Source organism: Coregonus lavaretus (genome assembly GCF_964263955.1).
Source record: "Coregonus lavaretus genome assembly, chromosome: 40".
Taxonomy (NCBI): domain Eukaryota; kingdom Metazoa; phylum Chordata; class Actinopteri; order Salmoniformes; family Salmonidae; genus Coregonus; species Coregonus lavaretus.
In genome coordinates this window covers 11,112,017-11,132,001 of record NC_140027.1, presented here as the reverse complement: position 1 = coordinate 11,132,001, position 19,985 = coordinate 11,112,017, and the positions used below count along the sequence as shown (strand labels likewise).

The window sequence follows — 19,985 nt, the reverse complement described above, 5'->3', positions numbered from 1 at the left end:
AAATACCATTTTGTTTTCTCCTCCACTTTGGCCCGAGCTAACAAAACGAATGGCTTTATAAGACAAGCCTGACTTATGCCTTTTGCTTTGAGTGCGCTGTGTGATGCCTGGTCTTGGGTATTGGGTTAAAGGAAAGGGAATAAGACTGACTTATGTCCTATTGAATATCCTTTTCCAGATAAATGGCTCGTTTAAGTTGGGTGCTGCTCGCGTTCTGTCGGGCTGGCAGATGCAGTGCCTAGTGCCAGCCCTCCAGGACCACGCCAACATGAATGGGACTGGGGAGACGGCAGACATACTGCCGCCTAACTGCTTGGTCAAGGACCGATGGAAAGTGGTGAGTACGCTACATAGTAGATCTAGTGGTGGTTTTGTCTTGGTGTATAGTCTCTCTATATCAGTATATCCCTAAGTACAAGGTTACCTTCACACACACAGATTTGACTCCCCATCACCAAGGCTCTCCGTGTCTCACTAGAATTAAAGGGATATTGTACTCGAAAATCTGTGTTTTCATACATTGAAGTTGAGCAAATAAATCTAAAATCAGTTTGTCAGGTGTTTTCATACCTTTAAGTCAAGCAGATTACAGAATTCTGCAGGCCTCCATCCAGCCTGAATGGGAAAGATTATAACTAATTAATTCACAGCAGCATTTATTCCTAGTCATTTGGGACCACGAGATTTTGTCCTTAACTCTACTCCTGGATCTACAGAACAGAATGTAGAATTGACTCAATACTGCTAAGGAAGTGATTGCGTAACAGCCACAATTACTGTGCTTCTGATGGCGATCACTTGGACGACCCTGTCAGAACCAATCACGGATCGACAGATCCCTCTGCCAAAGAGCTGAGGAAGAAAGTAGAGGGTGTTTGCACATGGCTGGTCAATATTTGTCTTCGGCACTTGGCTGTCATGATCAAGCCATAAACTATAATAGGGTTGTTCAAAGCACTTAAGTACTTGGTGAAAGAAAGAAAAAAGGCAATAGAGGAGTTGAGGAAGTGAGGCTGGAGAAAAAGGGGTGGGACGAAGGAGGGCAACTATCTAGTCACTCAGCAAAAATGAATTCACTCAATTACTGTTTGATCAATAAGACACACCTCTCTATCGCTTGGTCCCAGATCAGTTTGTGCTGTCTTGCCAACTCATTTTGGTCGTTGTCATGCCAAACAATGTCAATGACCATAGCAGTTGGTAAGACAGCACAAACAGATCTGGGACCAGGCTAACCTCTCTGTACTCTTCCATCAAAACTAGTGTTCCTCATGCGAAAGGGTTTGTTAAGTTGAGCTTCTTTTTGATTAGGACAGTACAAGCCAGCATTCTAACAGCACTAGAAGATTGTTGTTTGATACGCTTTTTATCCTCGACACCTTTCTAGCTAAAGAAAATCGGAGGGGGAGGTTTCGGGGAGATCTACGAAGCGCTGGACCTGTTGACGCGGGAGAACGTGGCATTGAAGGTGGAGTCGGCCCAGCAGCCCAAACAGGTCCTGAAGATGGAGGTGGCAGTCCTGAAGAAACTGCAGGGTAAGGGCCCACTGCAGCGGCCATTTTGGGCCTTTCTGCTAGTTTTGTCAATGAGCCTGGCGGTGCCACTGCGGCGGCCATTTTGTGTTTACCGTTCTGCTTAGTCAATGAGTATGAAGGTGTCTGTGCTGCTCAGCCATTCTTCCATTACTTGTCATTCTTACAGTAAATGGCATTCTTTGTTGATGTCACTTGACTTGAACCCAGGTCTAGTGAAAAGCGTAACCACCTCTTCTCATGACAGCACAACATAGGTTTCGGGACAGTAGAACCAGGTAAAGTGTTACTGCTTTGGGTGTCCTTTGAGATATCCTGTCAGAGAGTGACGCAAAAGGAAGCAGAATTTCCTCTCACATTGTCATGACCACCCTTAAGCATCCTACAGAGTTAAAAGCTGCAGAGCCATGCAGTCTATATGTAATAATGGGCCGCCAGACTATTGTGACTAGGTGGCTGTGGACTTTGAATAGAGCTTTAGTCCAAGTGGCTAGGGAGAGCTACAATGGCTCAGCCTGCCTTGGACTAAGCTTATTTCATGGAGCCTTCTCTTCCGCCTGGCCTTATTTAGTGGGTCACCGATGCACTATTTAAGCATATCTGTTTCGCTTTTCGCATTTTGGTGTGCTGCTTGAATTATGGCGCTTGAATATTTTGCTCGAGGTTCAAGCAAATGTGGAAACAGATGTCTCACTCGCTTACTACACCCATAGTAGCTTCACGGAAGACTGGCTAAGAATAGCTTAGACCTAATGAATCAATAGGTAACCTAGTAAACTACTCCACATCCATTGCTCATGTTGTTATTGATTAAGGGGCCTTTGATCTCCTTGAAATTCAGTGTAGGTAAAATGTCTACAAGGCCATTATGACATAGCTGGAGTGAAAAATACTCCACTCATGATAAAAAGGCCTTTCTAAATGGTTGTATGTACATCGGTAGGAAGTAGAGAGGTCCCAAAAATCTAATATCTTACTATTGTGCCCTTAAAGCCAAACATGCATCCTAACAGCACTTCATTGATGCTTGATTGCATGGTCCCAACAGCATTTCCAAAACAGTTAACAAACTAGAGCAAATCTTTTGGCTTAGACTGTGCCTTTCATTCTGCGATAACAGGCCCTCCTATATGTTTTTATGTAGATTAACTGTTGTGACTCACAGCATGTTTTTGCATGTTGGGTGGGGCAGCAGTAATGTGTTAAACGTGACGGCGATCACGTGGCACATAGAAGGAGAGCAACTCTCTCCTCCTGGAGTATGCATGTCAATGTGTCATGGTAACAAGTGACTCACTTTGCTATGAGTCATCATCACAATATGAGGAAAAAAGTAACCTCGGAAGCTGTCACATGTCAGTCACCGTGTGTGACTGTCACCCAATGCGACACGTTTGACACATGATCGATTTACAACATGTACTATGTCTTTGAAGAAGCTAATGTTTGTGTTTGTGTGTATGTTGGTATTGCTATGTACATATTAAAGGAAGAATGCGGCATACAACAAACAAATTCAAATCTGCCAAGACTGCTACTATTGTCTCTTCCCAGCATGCCCATATCAGGAGGTGCCAATACCGTTGTTGTTGTAAGCAGGACTGTAAGCAGAACAACACCCTTTGGTGTATGATACTGTCATATTACGGACTCTACCTTTAAGGAATATCAAACAACCAAAACAATGAGATCAGAATGTTTCTCAAGTCTGAGATTCCAAAATGTTCGGTACTAACTGAGTCACATTAACAGGGTGCTCCATCAAAAGATTAATGGTGCAATGATTTATGCCCAACTGATCATCCTTAATTGGGATTATATGTGAAGAAAATGAAGACCAGGAAACATGGACTGGCCAGCTCATTAATTTGTCCAGTTTTATTTGTCTGGCAATATTTTATCTAAAGTTATCTTTTATAGAATATTTAACACAAGGCCAGGTCCTAGAGAGAGAGAGAAGCTCTGAAAAGAACAGTCCTGATACAGATGTTTTCAGAAGAAAACCTGGAAAGAAAAGCTTGCATTATCCTTTCTTCAGCCATTGAGTGTCAACATGAGTGGTTCTGCTGAATTTGCATTGATTTTGGTGATATGGGAATTTGAATTGGATCTTACCTAGGCCCTGCCACCACTCTCATCTCCCTGGTGTAACCAATGAAAACCAATCCAATCATCAAGTTGAAGTGATATTTGAACTACGATTCTTAAAATATGCCTTCCTTTTTGTTTAGGTAAAAACCATGTGTGCAAGTTTATTGGCTGTGGGAGAAATGACAAATTCAACTACGTGGTCATGCAACTTCAGGTAAGAAGCTGACATTTGCTTTTTATAAAGATTGACCACCATCCCCCAAAAGCCTTCTGTGAGAATCTGACCACACTTCAACAAAAACATGTTTTTCTAAAGAAGTGCAATTGATCAAGCCTGCATAAGGCATTGTGAAATGCGAAGTCTTTGCAAATAGGCCATATTAACTGAATAAATTATTCATAAGCAGCGGTTAGTTAGAGGCTGACAAAGCACATACTGATGAAGGATAATAATGCAAATGTCATATGTCACATGATCCAGCATAGCATTGTCAGCTATGCTAGCAACCAGTACATGTCATTTCACTCCTTCTATAATATGAAAGTATCTTATGGAGAGTCTATGGCTGTCTTAATCCAATCCATTGTCAATTGAGACACAGCCTATAAAGCTGTTATGTCATGGTACTTGTGATCCTCTGTAGCTCAGCTGGTAGAGCACGGCGCTTGTAATGCCAAGGTAGTGGGTTCGATCCCCGGGACCACCCATATGCAAAAATTTATGCACGCATGACTGTAAGTCGCTTTGGATAAAAGCGTCTGCTAAATGGCATATTATTATTATTATTATTATTACTTGGGTGTAAAAATCCATCATGACCAAACTTTTGATACTGTATGACTTATTGACAAGGCTGAAATCAGCTTTGAATACAAAAAAACTCTGTGCTGTACAGAATTGACTTCATATGTTGATATGCTGTGATGACTTAGCCAAGCCAATGCCCAAGTTCCAATTAAATTACATTTGATACTTCTTAAATTAATTAAGTTAAATTGGAACTCAGGGTCATACTCATAAGGCATGAAACGGAAGAAAACATACTGAAACAGGGGCTGACTACCTGGACTAACTGGTCCAATACGAAACGTTCATTTTAGTTTTCCGTTGCAAAATGGTTTAAAACATTGCATGCCCTAATCAGGCGGGAAAGTAAGCTGGTACGGTCCAGTACTGAGACCCTGCTAAATAAATAGGCTAGTGGGGGTACGCTGTGCCGGTAAAACCTGAGCCTATCACAATTAACACAAAATGGCCAAAAACTATAAACTATTACACCATTATTTAACATTACTGCATGTCAGCCGCATGAAAAATTAGCGAATTGACTTGAAACCGGGTGGTATACGCTCCAAATTGTGTTGTGGTTCGACTTACATTTTGCCAAGGAGGAGATGAGTGGCCGAGACAGAGGCGCGCGCGGACAACAGTGGACAAATCAGTTCAGGCTCAGTGTAGGCCTAATGACAATTGCAGAATGTCATTACAATACATGTACAGTAGGTGTTTTGTAACTGATATCTCTTTGCATTCAACAAATTGCGGGTGCACATTGCACTGTTGGTGTTTGGATCCTGGAATTATTTTGTGAGTGGATGAACGTAGCCTACAGGAGCGCCTTTTTTAAGTGATTGACAATCAGATGAAAACATCATAACTGGTTGTGTTTATGCCGCATTAAAAGGGATAGGCAGTGCGTCCATAAGACTAGGGGAAGCTTTCCCTAAAGTAAATGTAATTAAATAGCCAAAATGATATAGTCTAATTAGCTTACTCCTGTCTATACAGAAATAAATTAAATCATTCAAAATAGGCTACAAACCAGAAAGCATGATATGGCCACAGAGGATTATTAGCTTCTTTAAAAAAAAAGCTGTGGATTGTTTTCAATTGCATAGCCTATATTTGGAAAGGCCTGCAATATGGGCAGCGACTGACAGTTGCGACTGACAGTGAAAAGCAGAGAGACCCAGCCAGCATATCGCAATATTTAAAAATACAATCTTGTGTTTTTGTAGCCTAGGTCTACTCTTCGCCACTACGCGCTGCATTGAACAGTCTTTTCTGCGAACAGTAATTGAGTTATATTATTAGCCTAAATTATGACTATCCAATCTAATCATCACATTAGGAATAGTAGGCTATTTTACATAAGTCTGCAAATGCGAGGATGCATGGAATGCTTTATTATATAGGTGCATGTTTATGGTGAAAATTAGGTTCCCCAAACTTGAAACCCACGCGCCGCCTATGTTAAAAGTGATATGGCAAATTTATACTAGGTCTAGGCTACTTGGCCCACAGACATCATATATGAAATTTATGGGGATTTTATATGTAATTCTATGATTACTCGCTGATTTTGGGTCAGATTTGTATTTTTCCCACAAAGGTTAAGGTTAGGATTGGGGGAGGGAAGCTGATCCTAGATCTGGACCTAGAGAGAACTTCACCCCAGAGCGTTGTTTTGTTTTGGGGGGTGGAGCAGGGACGCAATTTGGCGGACCTGAGGAGGAGCCAGCCTCGGGGGACCTTCACCATGAGCACCACGCTCCGCCTGGGGAAACAGATCCTGGAGTCTATAGAGGCCATCCACTCTGTTGGCTTCCTGCATCGAGATATCAAACCGGTACGTAACATACAGATGCAGACTTTTTTTGTTGCACGTGTCAAGGAACAGCATGCCAAAGCTTTATGAAGGGTTATCAGTGCTAATTCTAAAATACAATGCTTAAATGCAAATGTATGTCATTTTCACATTCCAAATTACCATTTAACCATTGCATTTTGGAATTGGCACTGATAACCTTCCATAATGCTGTGGCATGTTGTGCTGTGCCATGACGCATGCAAAAAAGTCTGCATCTGTATATCAAAAAGGAAATGTGTCTTTTTGCCTTCGGTTCGTTTCATTCCCAATCCCAGACACGCAGCATTAGGTGAGCAGCAGAACAGCAACTCTGGAGCAGGTTAGGGGTTAAGTGCTTTGCTTAAGGGCACAACAGTAATCTGTGGCATCTTACATGGTCCTATAGACAATGTTTCATCAAACAATGCCCCCCTTAAGAACAAGCACCCCTTCTGACTGGCTCTAATGGCACAGTGATGGTTCCTTGGTGTTGCTACAGTAGCTCTTACCAACTGAGCCACACGACCATATCTGTAATGCACTGAATAATCATGTATTTTCTCTGCAGTCAAACTTCGCCATGGGAAGGCTGCCTTCAACCTTAAGGAAGTGTTACATGTTAGACTTCGGCCTCGCGCGGCAGTACACCAATACCACTGGAGAAGTCCGCCCTGTAAGTATCCTCTTTTGTTCCTTTGCTTTGGTTTGTCCTACGAAATGTTAGTTTACATTTGAGTCATTTAGCAGACATTCTTATCCAGAGCGACTTATAGGAGCAATTAGGGTTAAGTGCCTTGCTAAAGGGCACATCGACAGAGCCTTGTCGGCTTGGGGATTCAAACCAGCAACCTTTAAGTTACTGGCCCAACGCTCTAACCATTAGGCTACCTGCCGCCCAGTTCAATGTTATTGTGATGTTATTAGAATAATGTCCAGCTCGTGAGTAAGTTCCAGGTCATCTTTATTGCAATGGTGAGGCTGCACAGATTAGTAGGTCTGGGATTCCAACATCTGGGCCTGTATTTATAAACCATCTCAGAGTAGGAGTGCTGATCTAGAATCAGGTCCCCCTGTTCATTTATTATGATCTAAAAGGCAAACGTGATTCTACCTTAGCATCCTACTCTGAGACTCTTTATGAAATGGTAATACAATATAACCATGTTCTGCGATGTGCAGCGCGACAGAAATGAAGAAGACCTGGAACGCGCCCAGTGTTCCACAAATGGTGGGTCAGGATCAATGACGTCACATGACCCACCCTAAAGCATGTAACACACCAAGAATCTCACTGCCGATAGACTGCCGATAGGTACTTATCACAGTGGGAGGCCATTCCTTCTCTTGCTAGAACAAAAGCGGTACCTGCTGCGTGCTGACCCAGTTGCGACGAACCTACCGATTCTACTTGTAGAATCGCAACGCTCGTCAGTGGCAACAACTTGACTTTGAGCCAATCAAAGAGCATGAGAAAAAAGTAGTGCATTTTCTCCGTACATCCACAGAAGAGCCAGTCACACTTCATAGGCTATGGGATGGTAGTTAGCTAAGTGCACAGACGCAATGCACACAACACTAAATACTTCCTCCAAGCTAGCGAACCACTGTAGCTAGTACTGACATACATAATTAAAATCATAATGTATTAGCTAGTTTCCATTAAACAGCTGCCTGTGTTAGCTACCGAGTTAGGGCAGTGTCCTTAGCTATCTAGCTATATTGCGCTAGCTACCGAATATGCTAACATTAGCTAGCTAGCTAAACATTTGGTTATGGGCTGGCACTGGCAGTATGGGATTATGGAGAGTGAATTAAATAGTTTATTCGTCATCTTGCTAGGTAGTTATCTAGCTGTGGTCATCTGGCTAGTATCAACAAGGGCTTCTTTTTTTTTAATAGCAAGATTAGCGCAGATAGCTTGGACTCTAGACCATAAGCAATTTTGCACGAATATGCATTGCCAAACAATGCTACTTCCCCCTAATGATTTGGAATATTTTAACATGGTTGAGTGGCTGACGACTTCCAAGGTCTTTGCTGCGTGAACACAAAATTGATTGACTGCCTATGCTGTCGGCAGGCAAAAGTTTGATAATCCTACCAGTGTGTCTGAGCTTTAAGATCCTCTTAGCTCCTAGCTCAGGACCGGGTCATGCTCATCAGGCAGCAAACAGAAGAAAACAGACTGAAACAAGGAAGGATTACCTGGATTTGTCCAGTAACAAACATACATTTTCAGTTTGTGTTACAAAATATTTTAAAACGTTTTCCATAATGAATACGACCCATGACTAGGTTGTGGGTCACAATACGGAGGTTTGAGGTTCACTGGACTATATTATCATCGTTGGTACTGTTTTGTTTTCATTCAGACACTGGGTTTGGTGCATTGCAGTTTAATTTATTCAAAAGTGAGCTCATTCACTGTACTCTGGATAAGATGGAGTCCAATATCTGAATCCTTGTTTTGCTGTTCATTGTTTACATGGGTAGCTGTCCAATATGCCTGGCGATATCACCTTTTTTTAAGCACTTGGGACCGGTTTCCCGGGCCCAGATTAAACCTATTACCAGACTAAAATGTAAGCTCAATGGACAATCGCCATTGAAAGTGCTTTGATGTCCAGGAATAGGCTTAATCTGGGTCAGGGAAGCCTGTTGGTAAGATCAAACAGATGACAGTTAAAATGCATTAGCCAGTGACTGCTTATGACATCGGTTTCGTTGCATTAGCTAATGATAGTAAAGTGACATCTTCAAAGTGACATCTTAAAAATTGATGGATCATATTGGTTATATTTGTGCCCAGTCAATGGTTTGGCTAATATACAGTATAATATATACTGTAAGATATGCCACTTAGCAGACACTTTTATTTTTTTGTATGTGATTTCCTGCAGGCTATGGTTATTTTTATCTGCCTTTTAAATGACCCAGAAAACACTTTTTATTTAGAATATCATAGTCTTATTTAATCAATTGGGTGTCAAGTGACAGCCTCTAAATCATTTTCATATTGAGTTATTATTGATACATTGAAGTTCATTGAAACGTTCATCCCGTTGTCATTCACATCATACACAGTAATCCTTGGTTTACATGCTAATCAAAATGCTAATCAAAGTTTTAGGGGATATGTGACTGGAACTAAGCCGAAGAAAGACTAACCTCTGCCTTTCTCTCTATCTCCTTCTCTCTGTCTACCGCACTCTCTCTCCCTTTTCCCTCACTCACTTACCACTCAAATCTCTTTTTTTTTCTCTCTCTCTCTTTTTCTCAGTGTTGCTCTCTATCTCCCTCTTTCTCTCTCTCTCTCTCACTCTCTCTCACAAACACATTCTCACAAGCAAATGCACACACACACACCACACACCACACACCACACACACACACACACACACACACACACACACACACACACACACACACACCTTCATCCCAGAGTGAGGTATCCAAAGTGCTTTCTCTCAGTCTGTGGTGTCTTGTCTTATTTTAGCGCACTCCAAGTATGAGTCGTCCACTCTTACAGTAACCCTCCCCCCTTTACTCCCCCTTCCCATTCCACCTCTACCCCCTCCCATTCCTCCTTTCCCATCCCCTCTTATTGACTGCATCTTCTTCCCCCCTTTGATCTTCCCTTTTCTTATTTTCTCCTCCACTTCCATCTTCTCATTTCCTCTCCTCTCCCAACTTCTCCCTCTCTCCTTATATCTCCTTTAATCTCTTCTAGAACTTTCACCTCTTCTCCTTTCTTCTCCCTCATCAATTGCTTATGCATTGGTCCTCCTCTCCCCTGGACTCTTCTCCCCCTTTATCTCTCTCCCTTTTCCTCCCCTCCCCTCTTTCCTCTTCTCCTCTCCCCTCTTTTTCACTAGACTCTCTCAAGTAACTTCTATCTTCTCTCCTTTCCCCTCTTGCCTCTTCTTCATTTCTCTCATCCACTCCATTTCTCTTTCGGCTCCTCTCCCTTTCCATCCACTCGTTCCATTTCTCTCCCCTCCTCTCCCCTGCTTTTGCCTCCCATCTCTTAGGCACCGCTCTCCCTTCCCTCCACTTTCCTACTCTCATCTCCTCCATCTCTCTCTTTCTCTCCTCTCATCTCTTTGACTCAGTCACTATCTGCTCTCCTCTATTTCTCTCTATCCCTTCCTCCCTCCCTCCCTCCCTCCCTCCCTCCCTCCCTCCCTCCCTCCCTCCCTCCCTCCCTCCCTCCCTCCCTCCCTCCCCTCTCTCCTCTCCTTTCATATCTCTGGCTCTACCACTCTGTGTTCTCATGCAGCCTCTCTCTCTCTCTCTCTCTCTCTCTCTCTCTCTCTCTCTCTCTCTCTCTCTCTCTCTCTCTCTCTCTCTCTCTCTCTCTCTCTCTCTCTCTCGGAGCTCTGTGAGTGCAGCAGCGTGAGATGAATATTTAAGTTGCTTGCATGCGTCAGTGTGCGATGCCCCCAGGCACCGCCTCTCGCTCCCCCCTCTACTCCCCATCCCCCGCTCCCCTTCTCCTTTTCCCCTTCTCTTGCTCTCTGATTTTTTTCTTCTTCTAGCCAGCACAGCTGAGTCAGCTTCAGCTCATTGATTCGTGATGAATGCGAGGCTCTGGCTCCCTCTCTCGCTCTCTCTCTCGCTCTCTCTCCCGCTCTCTCTCTCTGTGTTGTTATCCCTCCCTTTTTCTCTCCCGTTTGCCTCTCCCTCTTTCTGTCTACCTCTCTCCCTCCTGTTTGCCTCTCCCTCTTTCTGTCTACCTCTCTCCCTCCCTGTTTGTCTCTCCATCTCGCTTTATTTATCTCCCCTTCCATGTCTGTCTCTCGTTCTTTACCCCTGCTTTCCTCCCTCTATCTCTCCCTCTCTCATTCCATCTCCCCTCCCTCTCTTCATCTCCCTCTTCCCCCAGTCCCTGCCCATTAGCAGTGTATGCCTCCCTCCTACCCCTAGGCAGCCAGGTCTCCAGGGAAGCAAGTGTCAGGGGCCTCTCCAGTCCAAATTACCTTCACCTTGCCACTATGTCAGCCCCTTAGCCATTAGCCATCAAGCATATTTGTTAGCACATAGCCGTTAGCCCCCAGCCAGAAGCCACAAAGCACATTTGATAGCACGTAGCCATTAGCCCCCAGCCAGTAGCCACACAGCATATTTGTTAGCACATAGCCGTTAGCCCCCAGCCATTAGCCACAAAGCATATTTGTTAGCACGCAGCCTTTAGCATCCAGTGCTTGTACAATGAAGGACCTACCAGCTGCTACATACTTTAGTGTTCTCTCCGCAATGAAGAGGGATCCTCCCTCACTTTCCCTCCCTGATAACTGAATAAATCATTGTGGGTAATAAATGGCAGAGCTATTTTTCCTGTCGTGGCACGCATCAGGCGTTTATCAGAAACCTTGCTTTCCATGACTGCTGCTGAAAAGTGGAAAATAAATGTCTCATTATATACTATCTATGTAGAGATTTTGGCATGCTAATTTATTTTCTATAACATGTCTCTGTCCTTTATGCAGAAGCTGAGTAGCAGGTTTAGGGGCGTGTTAAATATTGATGGGTTTTGTAAACTCTTGGGGTGTTCTCATATTCATATATTGACATATTAATATATCAGATGCTGCTGGAAAAAAATGCTTTCAGAGTTAGCTTTATCTTGAGGCATCCATCAAATTACAAATTACTGTACATATCAGCTGACAAAATGTATGGCTTTAACACATTTTTATTCGATTGAAGCTGGTTTACTATCTTGAGTAAATAATGCTGCAGGATTAGGCCACATTTCAGGGAGTTTTATGTGTAAACAGATTAAGCCTATTTCTAGACTAAAACGCATTCACTATTCAAAGTGCTTCTTAGTTCAAGACTAGCCCTAATCTGTGTCTGGGAAACCGGCCCTATACGTATTACATCTATCATGTTATTACAGACTATATAACACCATTATATAGGTATTATTAAGGATGTTTCATGCCTCATGGATAGGATAACACTCAATCCACTTGCATACCTACAGTAGGTGATAAAAGGGATGCAGTGTTTTTAAACTTGAAAACAGCCAGTTGAAAAAAGTAAGGTCCCCACTCACCAGCAGTTCCCACAAATCAAACTGAAACGTTTTCTGAATGTGTGATGTTGTAAGCCAGAATGTGATTGTTACAGGAATTTGATACACATTTGCATACATTTTTATTTTTAAATCAGCCAGAATTGTGGCCATTGATGGTGAGCAAGGACATTATTTATTATCAACTCATTAAGTATATATAGTTATGTTTCTATTACATAAAAACCAATAGAAAATGTTTGACAAGTTACTACCATTACCATGTGTAATTTGGACCTTATGAATGGCATTGTTTTTTTATGTGATATGTGCCTATTTCTGTTACATATCCTTACATTTATTCATTCCCTTTGTTTCAGTGCTTGCCTTTGTTTTGTTTTTTACAGTTCCTTTGGACATTTGATTTTGAAGTGCATGCTCCAACCCGTTTCTCCATCAGATCCTTGCTCTGCCATGGCTGTCACGTGCATGGTGACAGAGTGACGTGAGTGTGGTCACCAAGCTTTCTGTTCTCCTCATAGCAGAGGGGTCACACTAAGGACAACCACTTTTGACCTTTCTGTTATACTCATATCAATGGTTAACAAAGTGGTGCTGTTTCTATTGCTAGGACCCCGTTATTGCTGCTTGCAGCTATTTTACATAGCAACAGCTATAAATAGATCTACACTACTGGTCAAAAGTTTTAGAACACGTACTCATTCAAGGGTTCTTCTTTATTTTTACTATTTTCTACATTGTAGAATAATAGTGAAGACATCAAAACTGTAGTAACCCAAAAATTGTTAAACAAATCAAAATATATTTTATATTTGAGATTCTTCAAAGTAGCCACCCTTTGCCTTGATGACAGCTTTGCACACTCTTGGCATTCTCTCAACCAGCTTCACCTGGAATGCTTTTCCAACAGTCTTGAAGGAGTTCCCACATATGCTGAGCACTTGTTGTCTGCTTTTCCTTCACTCTGCGGTCCGACTCATCCCAAACCATCTCAATTTGGTTGAGGTCGGGGGATTGTGGATGCCAGGTCATCTGATGCAGCACTCCATCACTCTCCTTCTTGGTAAAATAGCCCTTACACAGCCTGGAGGTGTGTTGGGTCATTGTCCTGTTGAAAAACAAATTATAGTCCCACTAAGCCCAAACCAAATGGGAGGGCGTATTGCTGCAGAATGCTGTGGTAGCCATGCTGGTTAAGTGTGAATTCTAAATCAATCACAAACAGTGTTACCAGCAAAGCACCCCCACACCATAACACCTCCTCCTCCATGCTTTACGGTGGGAAATACACATGCGGAGATCATCCGTTCACCCACACCGCGTCTCACAAATACACGGCGGTTGGAGCCAAAAATCTCCAATTGCAGACCAAAGGACAAATTTCCACCGGTCTAATGTCCATTGCTCGTGTTTCTTGGCCCAAGCAAGTCTCTTCTTCTTATTTGTGTCCTTTAGTAGTGGTATCTTTGCAGCAATTTGACCATGAAGGCCTGATTCACAGTCTCCTCTGAACAGTTCACTTGAACTCTGTGAAGCATTTATTTGGGCTGCAATTTCTGAGGCTGGTAACTCTAATGAACTTATCATCTGCAGCAGAGGTAACTCTGGGTCTTCCATTCCTGTGGCGGTCCTCATGAGAGCCAGTTTCATCATAGCGCTTGATGATTTTTGCGACTGCACTTGAAGAAACTTTCTTGACATTTTCCGTATTGACTGACCTTCATGTCTTAAAGTAATGATGGACTGTAATTTCTCTTTGCTTATTTGAGCTGTTCTTGCCATAGTAGGGACTTGGTCTTTTACCAAATAGGGCTATCTTCTGTATACCCCCCCTACCTTGTCACAACACAACTGATTGGCTCAAATGCATTAAGAAGGATAGAATTTCAACAAATTAACTTTGTACAAGGCACACCTGTTAATTGAAATGCATTCCAGGTGACTACTTAATGAAGCTGGTTGAGAGAATGCCAAGATTGTGCAAAACTGTCATCAAGGTAAAGGGTGGCTATTTGAAGAATCTCAAATATAAAATATATTTTGATTTGTTTAACACTGGTTACTACATGATTCCATATGTGTTATTTCATAGTTTTGATTTCTTCAATATTATTCTACAATGTAGAAAAAAGAAAAACCCTTGAATGAACTTTTGACCGGTAGTGTATCTACATAGCAATATAATTAGAGCCATAATCGGATGTGAGACATTTGTACATTATTGCTCGCTCTCTCTCTAACTTAAACTCTCTAACTTACACTTAGCTAAAACCTAAAAGAAACAGAATATCTATGTGTCAGAGTTCAGGGCCCTATTCTGATGCATACGCAGTTGAAAATTAACAGAAACTTGAAAGCAACAGACTATCTAAGCGTAAGTTAGAGCAATGTGGAAGTTTCTCATGTTTCTGACAGTCTATAACAGCCACATGTCTGCATACAGTTGAAGTCGGAAGTTTACATACATTTAGGTTGGAGTCATTAAAACTCGTTTTTCAACCACTTGTTAACAAACTATAGTTTTGGCAAGTCGGTTAGGACATCTACTTTGTGCATGACACAAGTAATATTTCCAACAATTGTTTACAGACAGATTATTTCACTTATAATTCACTTTATCACAATTCCAGTGGGTCAGAAGTTTACATACACTAAGTTGACGGTGCCTTTAAACAGCTTGGAAAATTCCAGAAAATGATGTCATGGCTTTAGAAGCTTCTGATAGGCTAATTGACATAATTTGAGTCAATTGGAGGTGTACCTGTGGATGTATTTCAAGGCCTACCTTCAAACTCAGTGCCTCTTTGCTCGACATCATGGGAAAATCAAAAGAAAATCAGCCAAGACCTCAGTAAAAAAATTGTAGACCTCCACAAGTCTGGTTCATCCTTGGGAGCAATTTCCAAATGCCTGAAGGTACCACGTTCATCTGTACAAACAATAGTATGCAAGTATAAACACCATGGGACCACGCAGCCGTCATACCGCTCAGGAAGGAGACGCGTTCTGTCTCCTAGAGATGAACGTACTTTTGTGCGAAAAGTACAAATCAATCCCAGAACAACAGCAAAGGACCTTGTGAAGATGCTGGAGGAAACAGGTACAAAAGTATCTATATCCACAGTAAAACGAGTCCTATATCGACATAACCTGAAAGGCCGCTCAGCAAGGAAGAAGCCACTGCTCCAAAACCACCATAAAAAAGCCAGACTACGGTTTGCAACTGCACATGGGGACAAAGATCGTACTTTTTGGAGAAATGTCCTCTGGTCTGATGAAACAAAAATAGAACTGTTTGGCCATAATGACCATTGTTATGTTTGGAGGAAAAAGGGGGTACTCTTGCAAGCCAAAGAACACCATCCCAACCGTGAAGCACGGGGGTGGCAGCATCATGCTGTGGGGGTGCTTTGCTGCAGGAGGGACTGGTGCACTTCACAAAATAGATGGCATCATGAGGAAGGAAAATAATGTGGATATATTGAAGCAACATCTCAAGACATCAGTCAGGAAGTTAAAGCCTGGTCGCAAATGGGTCTTCCAAATGGACAATGACCCCAAGCATACTTCCAAAGTTGGGGTAAAAGGGCTTAAGTACAACAAAGTCAAGGTATTGGAGTTGCCATCACAAAGCCCTGACCTCAATCCTATAGAAAATGTGTGGGCAGAACTGAAAAAGTGTGTGCGAGCAAGGAGGCCTACAAACCTGATTCAGTTACACCAGCTCTGTCAGGAGGAATGGGCCAAAATTCACCCAACTTATTGTGGGAAGCTTGTGGAAGGCTACCCGAAACGTTTGACCCAAGTTAAACAATTTAAAGGAAATGCTACCAAATACTAATTGAGTGTATGTAAACTTCTGACCCACTGGGAATGTGATGAAAGATATAAAAGCTGAAATAAATCATTCTCTCTACTATTATTCTGACATTTCACATTCTTAAAATAAAGTGGTGATTCTAACTGACTTAAGACAGGGAAGTTTTACTAGGATTAAATGTCAGGAATTGTGAAAGACTGAGGTGTATGTCTAAGGTGTATGTAAACTTCTGACTTCAATTGTACACACAGTATGTCAACTGACATAATGTATAAGCAATGACATGAATCACAAGGTAGAGGCTCAGAGTTTCCCTTAAGGTACTTACAAACAGCGAGCTGTACACTCTAATTGAGTCTGAAGCGGCTTCTCCTTGTCGCCGAAGAAGCATTTAGTTAATTGCTTGTTTAGGACAGAGTGAATCGGCATACAGGCAGCCTCCTCTCTGTAATAACCAGCTGAGAGCACAGGTGGTGTTATTGTTGACAATAACGGGGCATCCCTCCCAAATAGTGCCATTCGGGATGCAGCCCCAGTGTCTACCTCAGAGGGCTCAGTACTCAGTATTCGAGAAACGACCGTGGGACTCGACCGTGAGCGTTCAGTTTGCTCCCCCGGAGCTAAGGTCATAGCGGCAGCATACAACGAGGGTAACGTGGGAGCGATCGGCATGTGCCGCGTCACTGATGCTACCACCCCAAGCCAAACACACGAGAGATTGAGTTACGAAACTAAGCTAGAGGGGCGCAATTCTATTTTGATGTTTTCAGATTGTCAGTTCAAGAGATGAATCAACATTAAGGAAAAAGTTCTAAGGAAAAAATGAGTTATTGAATTATTTCAATACAAGTTCATTGAAATATTAATTCTTTATATTGACTGGATTAAAATGGAATTGAGCTCAATTACAGCATAATACCAATATGGTTTTACCCAAGTCGCTTACTGAGCCGAACACACATGCATTCACGAGCTTTTAGTAGGATTAGTGTACGGATGCCTGGTGTGACCCCTCACTGTTTCTGTGTACTTTATTATTTATTATATTTTTATTTTAATTTTTTTTACAATTTAGATTCACTGTGTTTACAACATAATAATAATATAATAATAAGTGATACAACAAGCATCCATAACTCCTCTACGGTACTAAATGGCGGCAACAAAAGCATTAATATTACCTATATTTGACTTCGGCATCTTATGGCGAATGTCAGATCGAATTTGCAAGGTCAAATTTAGCATGTTGGATGATGTGCTTTTGGGTCTTAAGATGACTTGTATTGCATGTATCCTCTATGTAGCTGTTGTGTCATGTTTGTTTGGCGCTAATGGCTGTGGGATGAATGCTAGTGTAGTGTAAATGTTCATCGTTACCAGTAATTTATTTTGTTCTATTTGTTTTCCTTATTATTTACTTCCCATTTATGTAAAATACTAAAAAGTGTTTTAGTGTTTCTTAGATCGGAATAGTTAATTTGTTTTAAACCAATCAGATTTTGGAGAGTGAACAGTAGGGATAAACCTAGAAGGAAGATGTGTTAGAGTAGTTATTTTTCCAAGATGTTGAAGTATGTGCAACTTGATATTAGTCCGTCACTAATACTGTTCCCTTTTGTTTCCTTTCAGCCGAGAACTGTCGCAGGGTTTCGAGGAACTGTCCGATATGCCTCAGTCAATGCACATAAAAACAAAGTAAACAACAATGTTCATGTTGTCCAAATGATTTGCTGGAAAATGTATTCTGCCAAATCTGCTCTTTGAAATAAACTTACAACTTGTTTATTGTGTTGTTGTACTGTCAAATGGTGGCGGGCAATCATAGAATAAGGAATTACAATACATACCCCCTCTAGTAATTTAATAGGACCTCTATGGGGGCAACCGTAGGTTTGGCACTATTAAGGGTATGCTGTACTAATTGAAACGATATAGCATGGAGGACGATATCATTCATAATCTCTATTTTTATTTTTTCTCTCCCCAGGAAATGGGCCGCCATGATGACCTATGGTCTTTATTTTACATGTTGGTGGAATTTGCAGTTGGACAGCTACCATGGCGGAAAATCAAGGACAAGGTAGAGTCACTTCGTTTGTCCACGACAGACCAACTGTATTTCTAGCGAATCGTTAAAGTCAAATAATCAAATAATACGCAAGCTGAACAAAAAACAAGCATTTTCTTTCAACTCTTGACAATGTTAGTAACAATTAAACATTTAATTTAGTAGGTATTTCATTTGTAATATGAGTAGCGCCTCGGAATCAGATAGAAATAAATGCATGTGGCATATCATTTGGTACGCCTCTCGATTCTTTGTATGAAAATGTGCAAAAATATCACAGTGTGTGTTGGCTCCGTCGAAGTGGCATGTAGGATGGTCTAACTTGCCCCTACACCCTTGATCATTTTCACTCCATCAGTTTTCGGCCATTTGTGCATATGGGCAATGGGCAAATGGAAGAGGAAGGGACTGGTTTGGTTTCAGCCACTGAATGACAATTAAATAAAGTAAAACAAATATACAATGTTTTATTCTGTTTTGCGCAGGAGCAAGTTGGGCAGATAAAAGAGCGATATGACCATAGGATGCTGCTGAAACACATGCCTTCAGAGTTCCATATCTTCCTCGACCATGTATTGGGCCTTGACTACTACACCAAGCCGGATTATCAGGTACCTTCGCAGTATAGAGAATAAAGAAAGTACTTTGAAAGTGTTTTGAAATAATCCCACAAACGTCAATTTTTTGACTGGCCACCATCTCACTATTGCTGGGATTTTTTTGTATGCTCATACAAACTGATATGTTGACTTCATCAATGCTTCCTAGTTCTCCCTATGCTATTTCCAATAACATTTTAGTCATTTAGCAGATGCTCTTATCCAGAGCGACTTACAGTTAGTGAGTGTATACATTTGTTTTCAAACTGGCCTCCTGTGGGAATCGAACCCACAACCCTGGCGTTGCAAACGCCATGCTCTACCAACTGAGCTACACGGGAATAACAAAATTGCATCTAAAATGACACCCTATTTCTTATATACTGCACTTCTTTGACCAGAGAGGAAATAGGGTGCCATTTGGACGCAACCAGAGTCTCATTTGGAGTTGTTTTCTATATGCTGGTCTGGTCAAGGGAATAGGTTGTATTTAAGGATTAGGGTGCCATTTGGGATGCAACCTAAGTCTGATTTCCTTTATTTCCCAGCTGCTGATGTCGGTGTTTGAGAACAGCATGAAGGAGCGCATCATTACGGAAAATGAGCCGTTTGATTGGGAGAAAGGAGGGACAGACTCCACACAGTCAACCAGCGCCTCCACCCAACCACAGCACAACACACGGCCCACCGTCGCCATGGTGGGGTAAGGAGCCTGATATATTTACCATTAGCATTAAAAGGAGAGTCCACAATTTTACATGATCATACACTGCAGGGCAACTTTCTGCTTGCAAAATTTTAACACTAGAACCGCTGGGCCTCGAGGAATCCCCCTTCAAGCTAATGAGCAGTCATTCTGACTGCAACACTCTACCAGTGTAATTAATACATGTCATATATGATATCGCAAAAATTATAATTTGGTTGTGTTTATAAAAAGAAATACAAAATACAAAATCAAATAACACAATAGCATTTTCATAAGTTTTGGTCAGCAAGACACGGTCAAATGATGAAAACATCATTAGCCTAAACATCATTGTAAGCACCAAGTGTACTTGATAAATAGTGAAAATCTGCACAAAAGTAATAATGGCATTGTAATGAACATACAGTGGGGAAAGTATTTAGTCAGCCACCAATTGTGCAAGTTCTCCCACTTAAAAAGATGAGAGAGGCCTGTAATTTTCATCATAGGTACACGT

General features: G+C 41.8%; 1 protein-coding gene across 1 annotated transcript in view; it reads left to right on the top strand.

The window, feature by feature from the left end:
* Positions 1 to 229: 229 nt before the first annotated feature.
* The window catches only part of LOC311113306 (tau-tubulin kinase 1-like), a gene marked incomplete at both ends in the record, with an annotated part of 46,713 nt that continues 26,957 nt past the window's right edge, over positions 230 to 19,985 (top strand). Inside the window, 9 exons of the mRNA XM_084156523.1 lie at positions 230 to 337; positions 1,388 to 1,535; positions 3,764 to 3,837; positions 6,110 to 6,253; positions 6,822 to 6,926; positions 17,743 to 17,808; positions 18,101 to 18,193; positions 18,667 to 18,792; positions 19,329 to 19,483. Of these exons, the coding sequence (XP_084012649.1) occupies positions 230 to 337; positions 1,388 to 1,535; positions 3,764 to 3,837; positions 6,110 to 6,253; positions 6,822 to 6,926; positions 17,743 to 17,808; positions 18,101 to 18,193; positions 18,667 to 18,792; positions 19,329 to 19,483 (1,019 nt within the window). The remainder of the gene's footprint in view (positions 338 to 1,387; positions 1,536 to 3,763; positions 3,838 to 6,109; positions 6,254 to 6,821; positions 6,927 to 17,742; positions 17,809 to 18,100; positions 18,194 to 18,666; positions 18,793 to 19,328; positions 19,484 to 19,985) is intronic.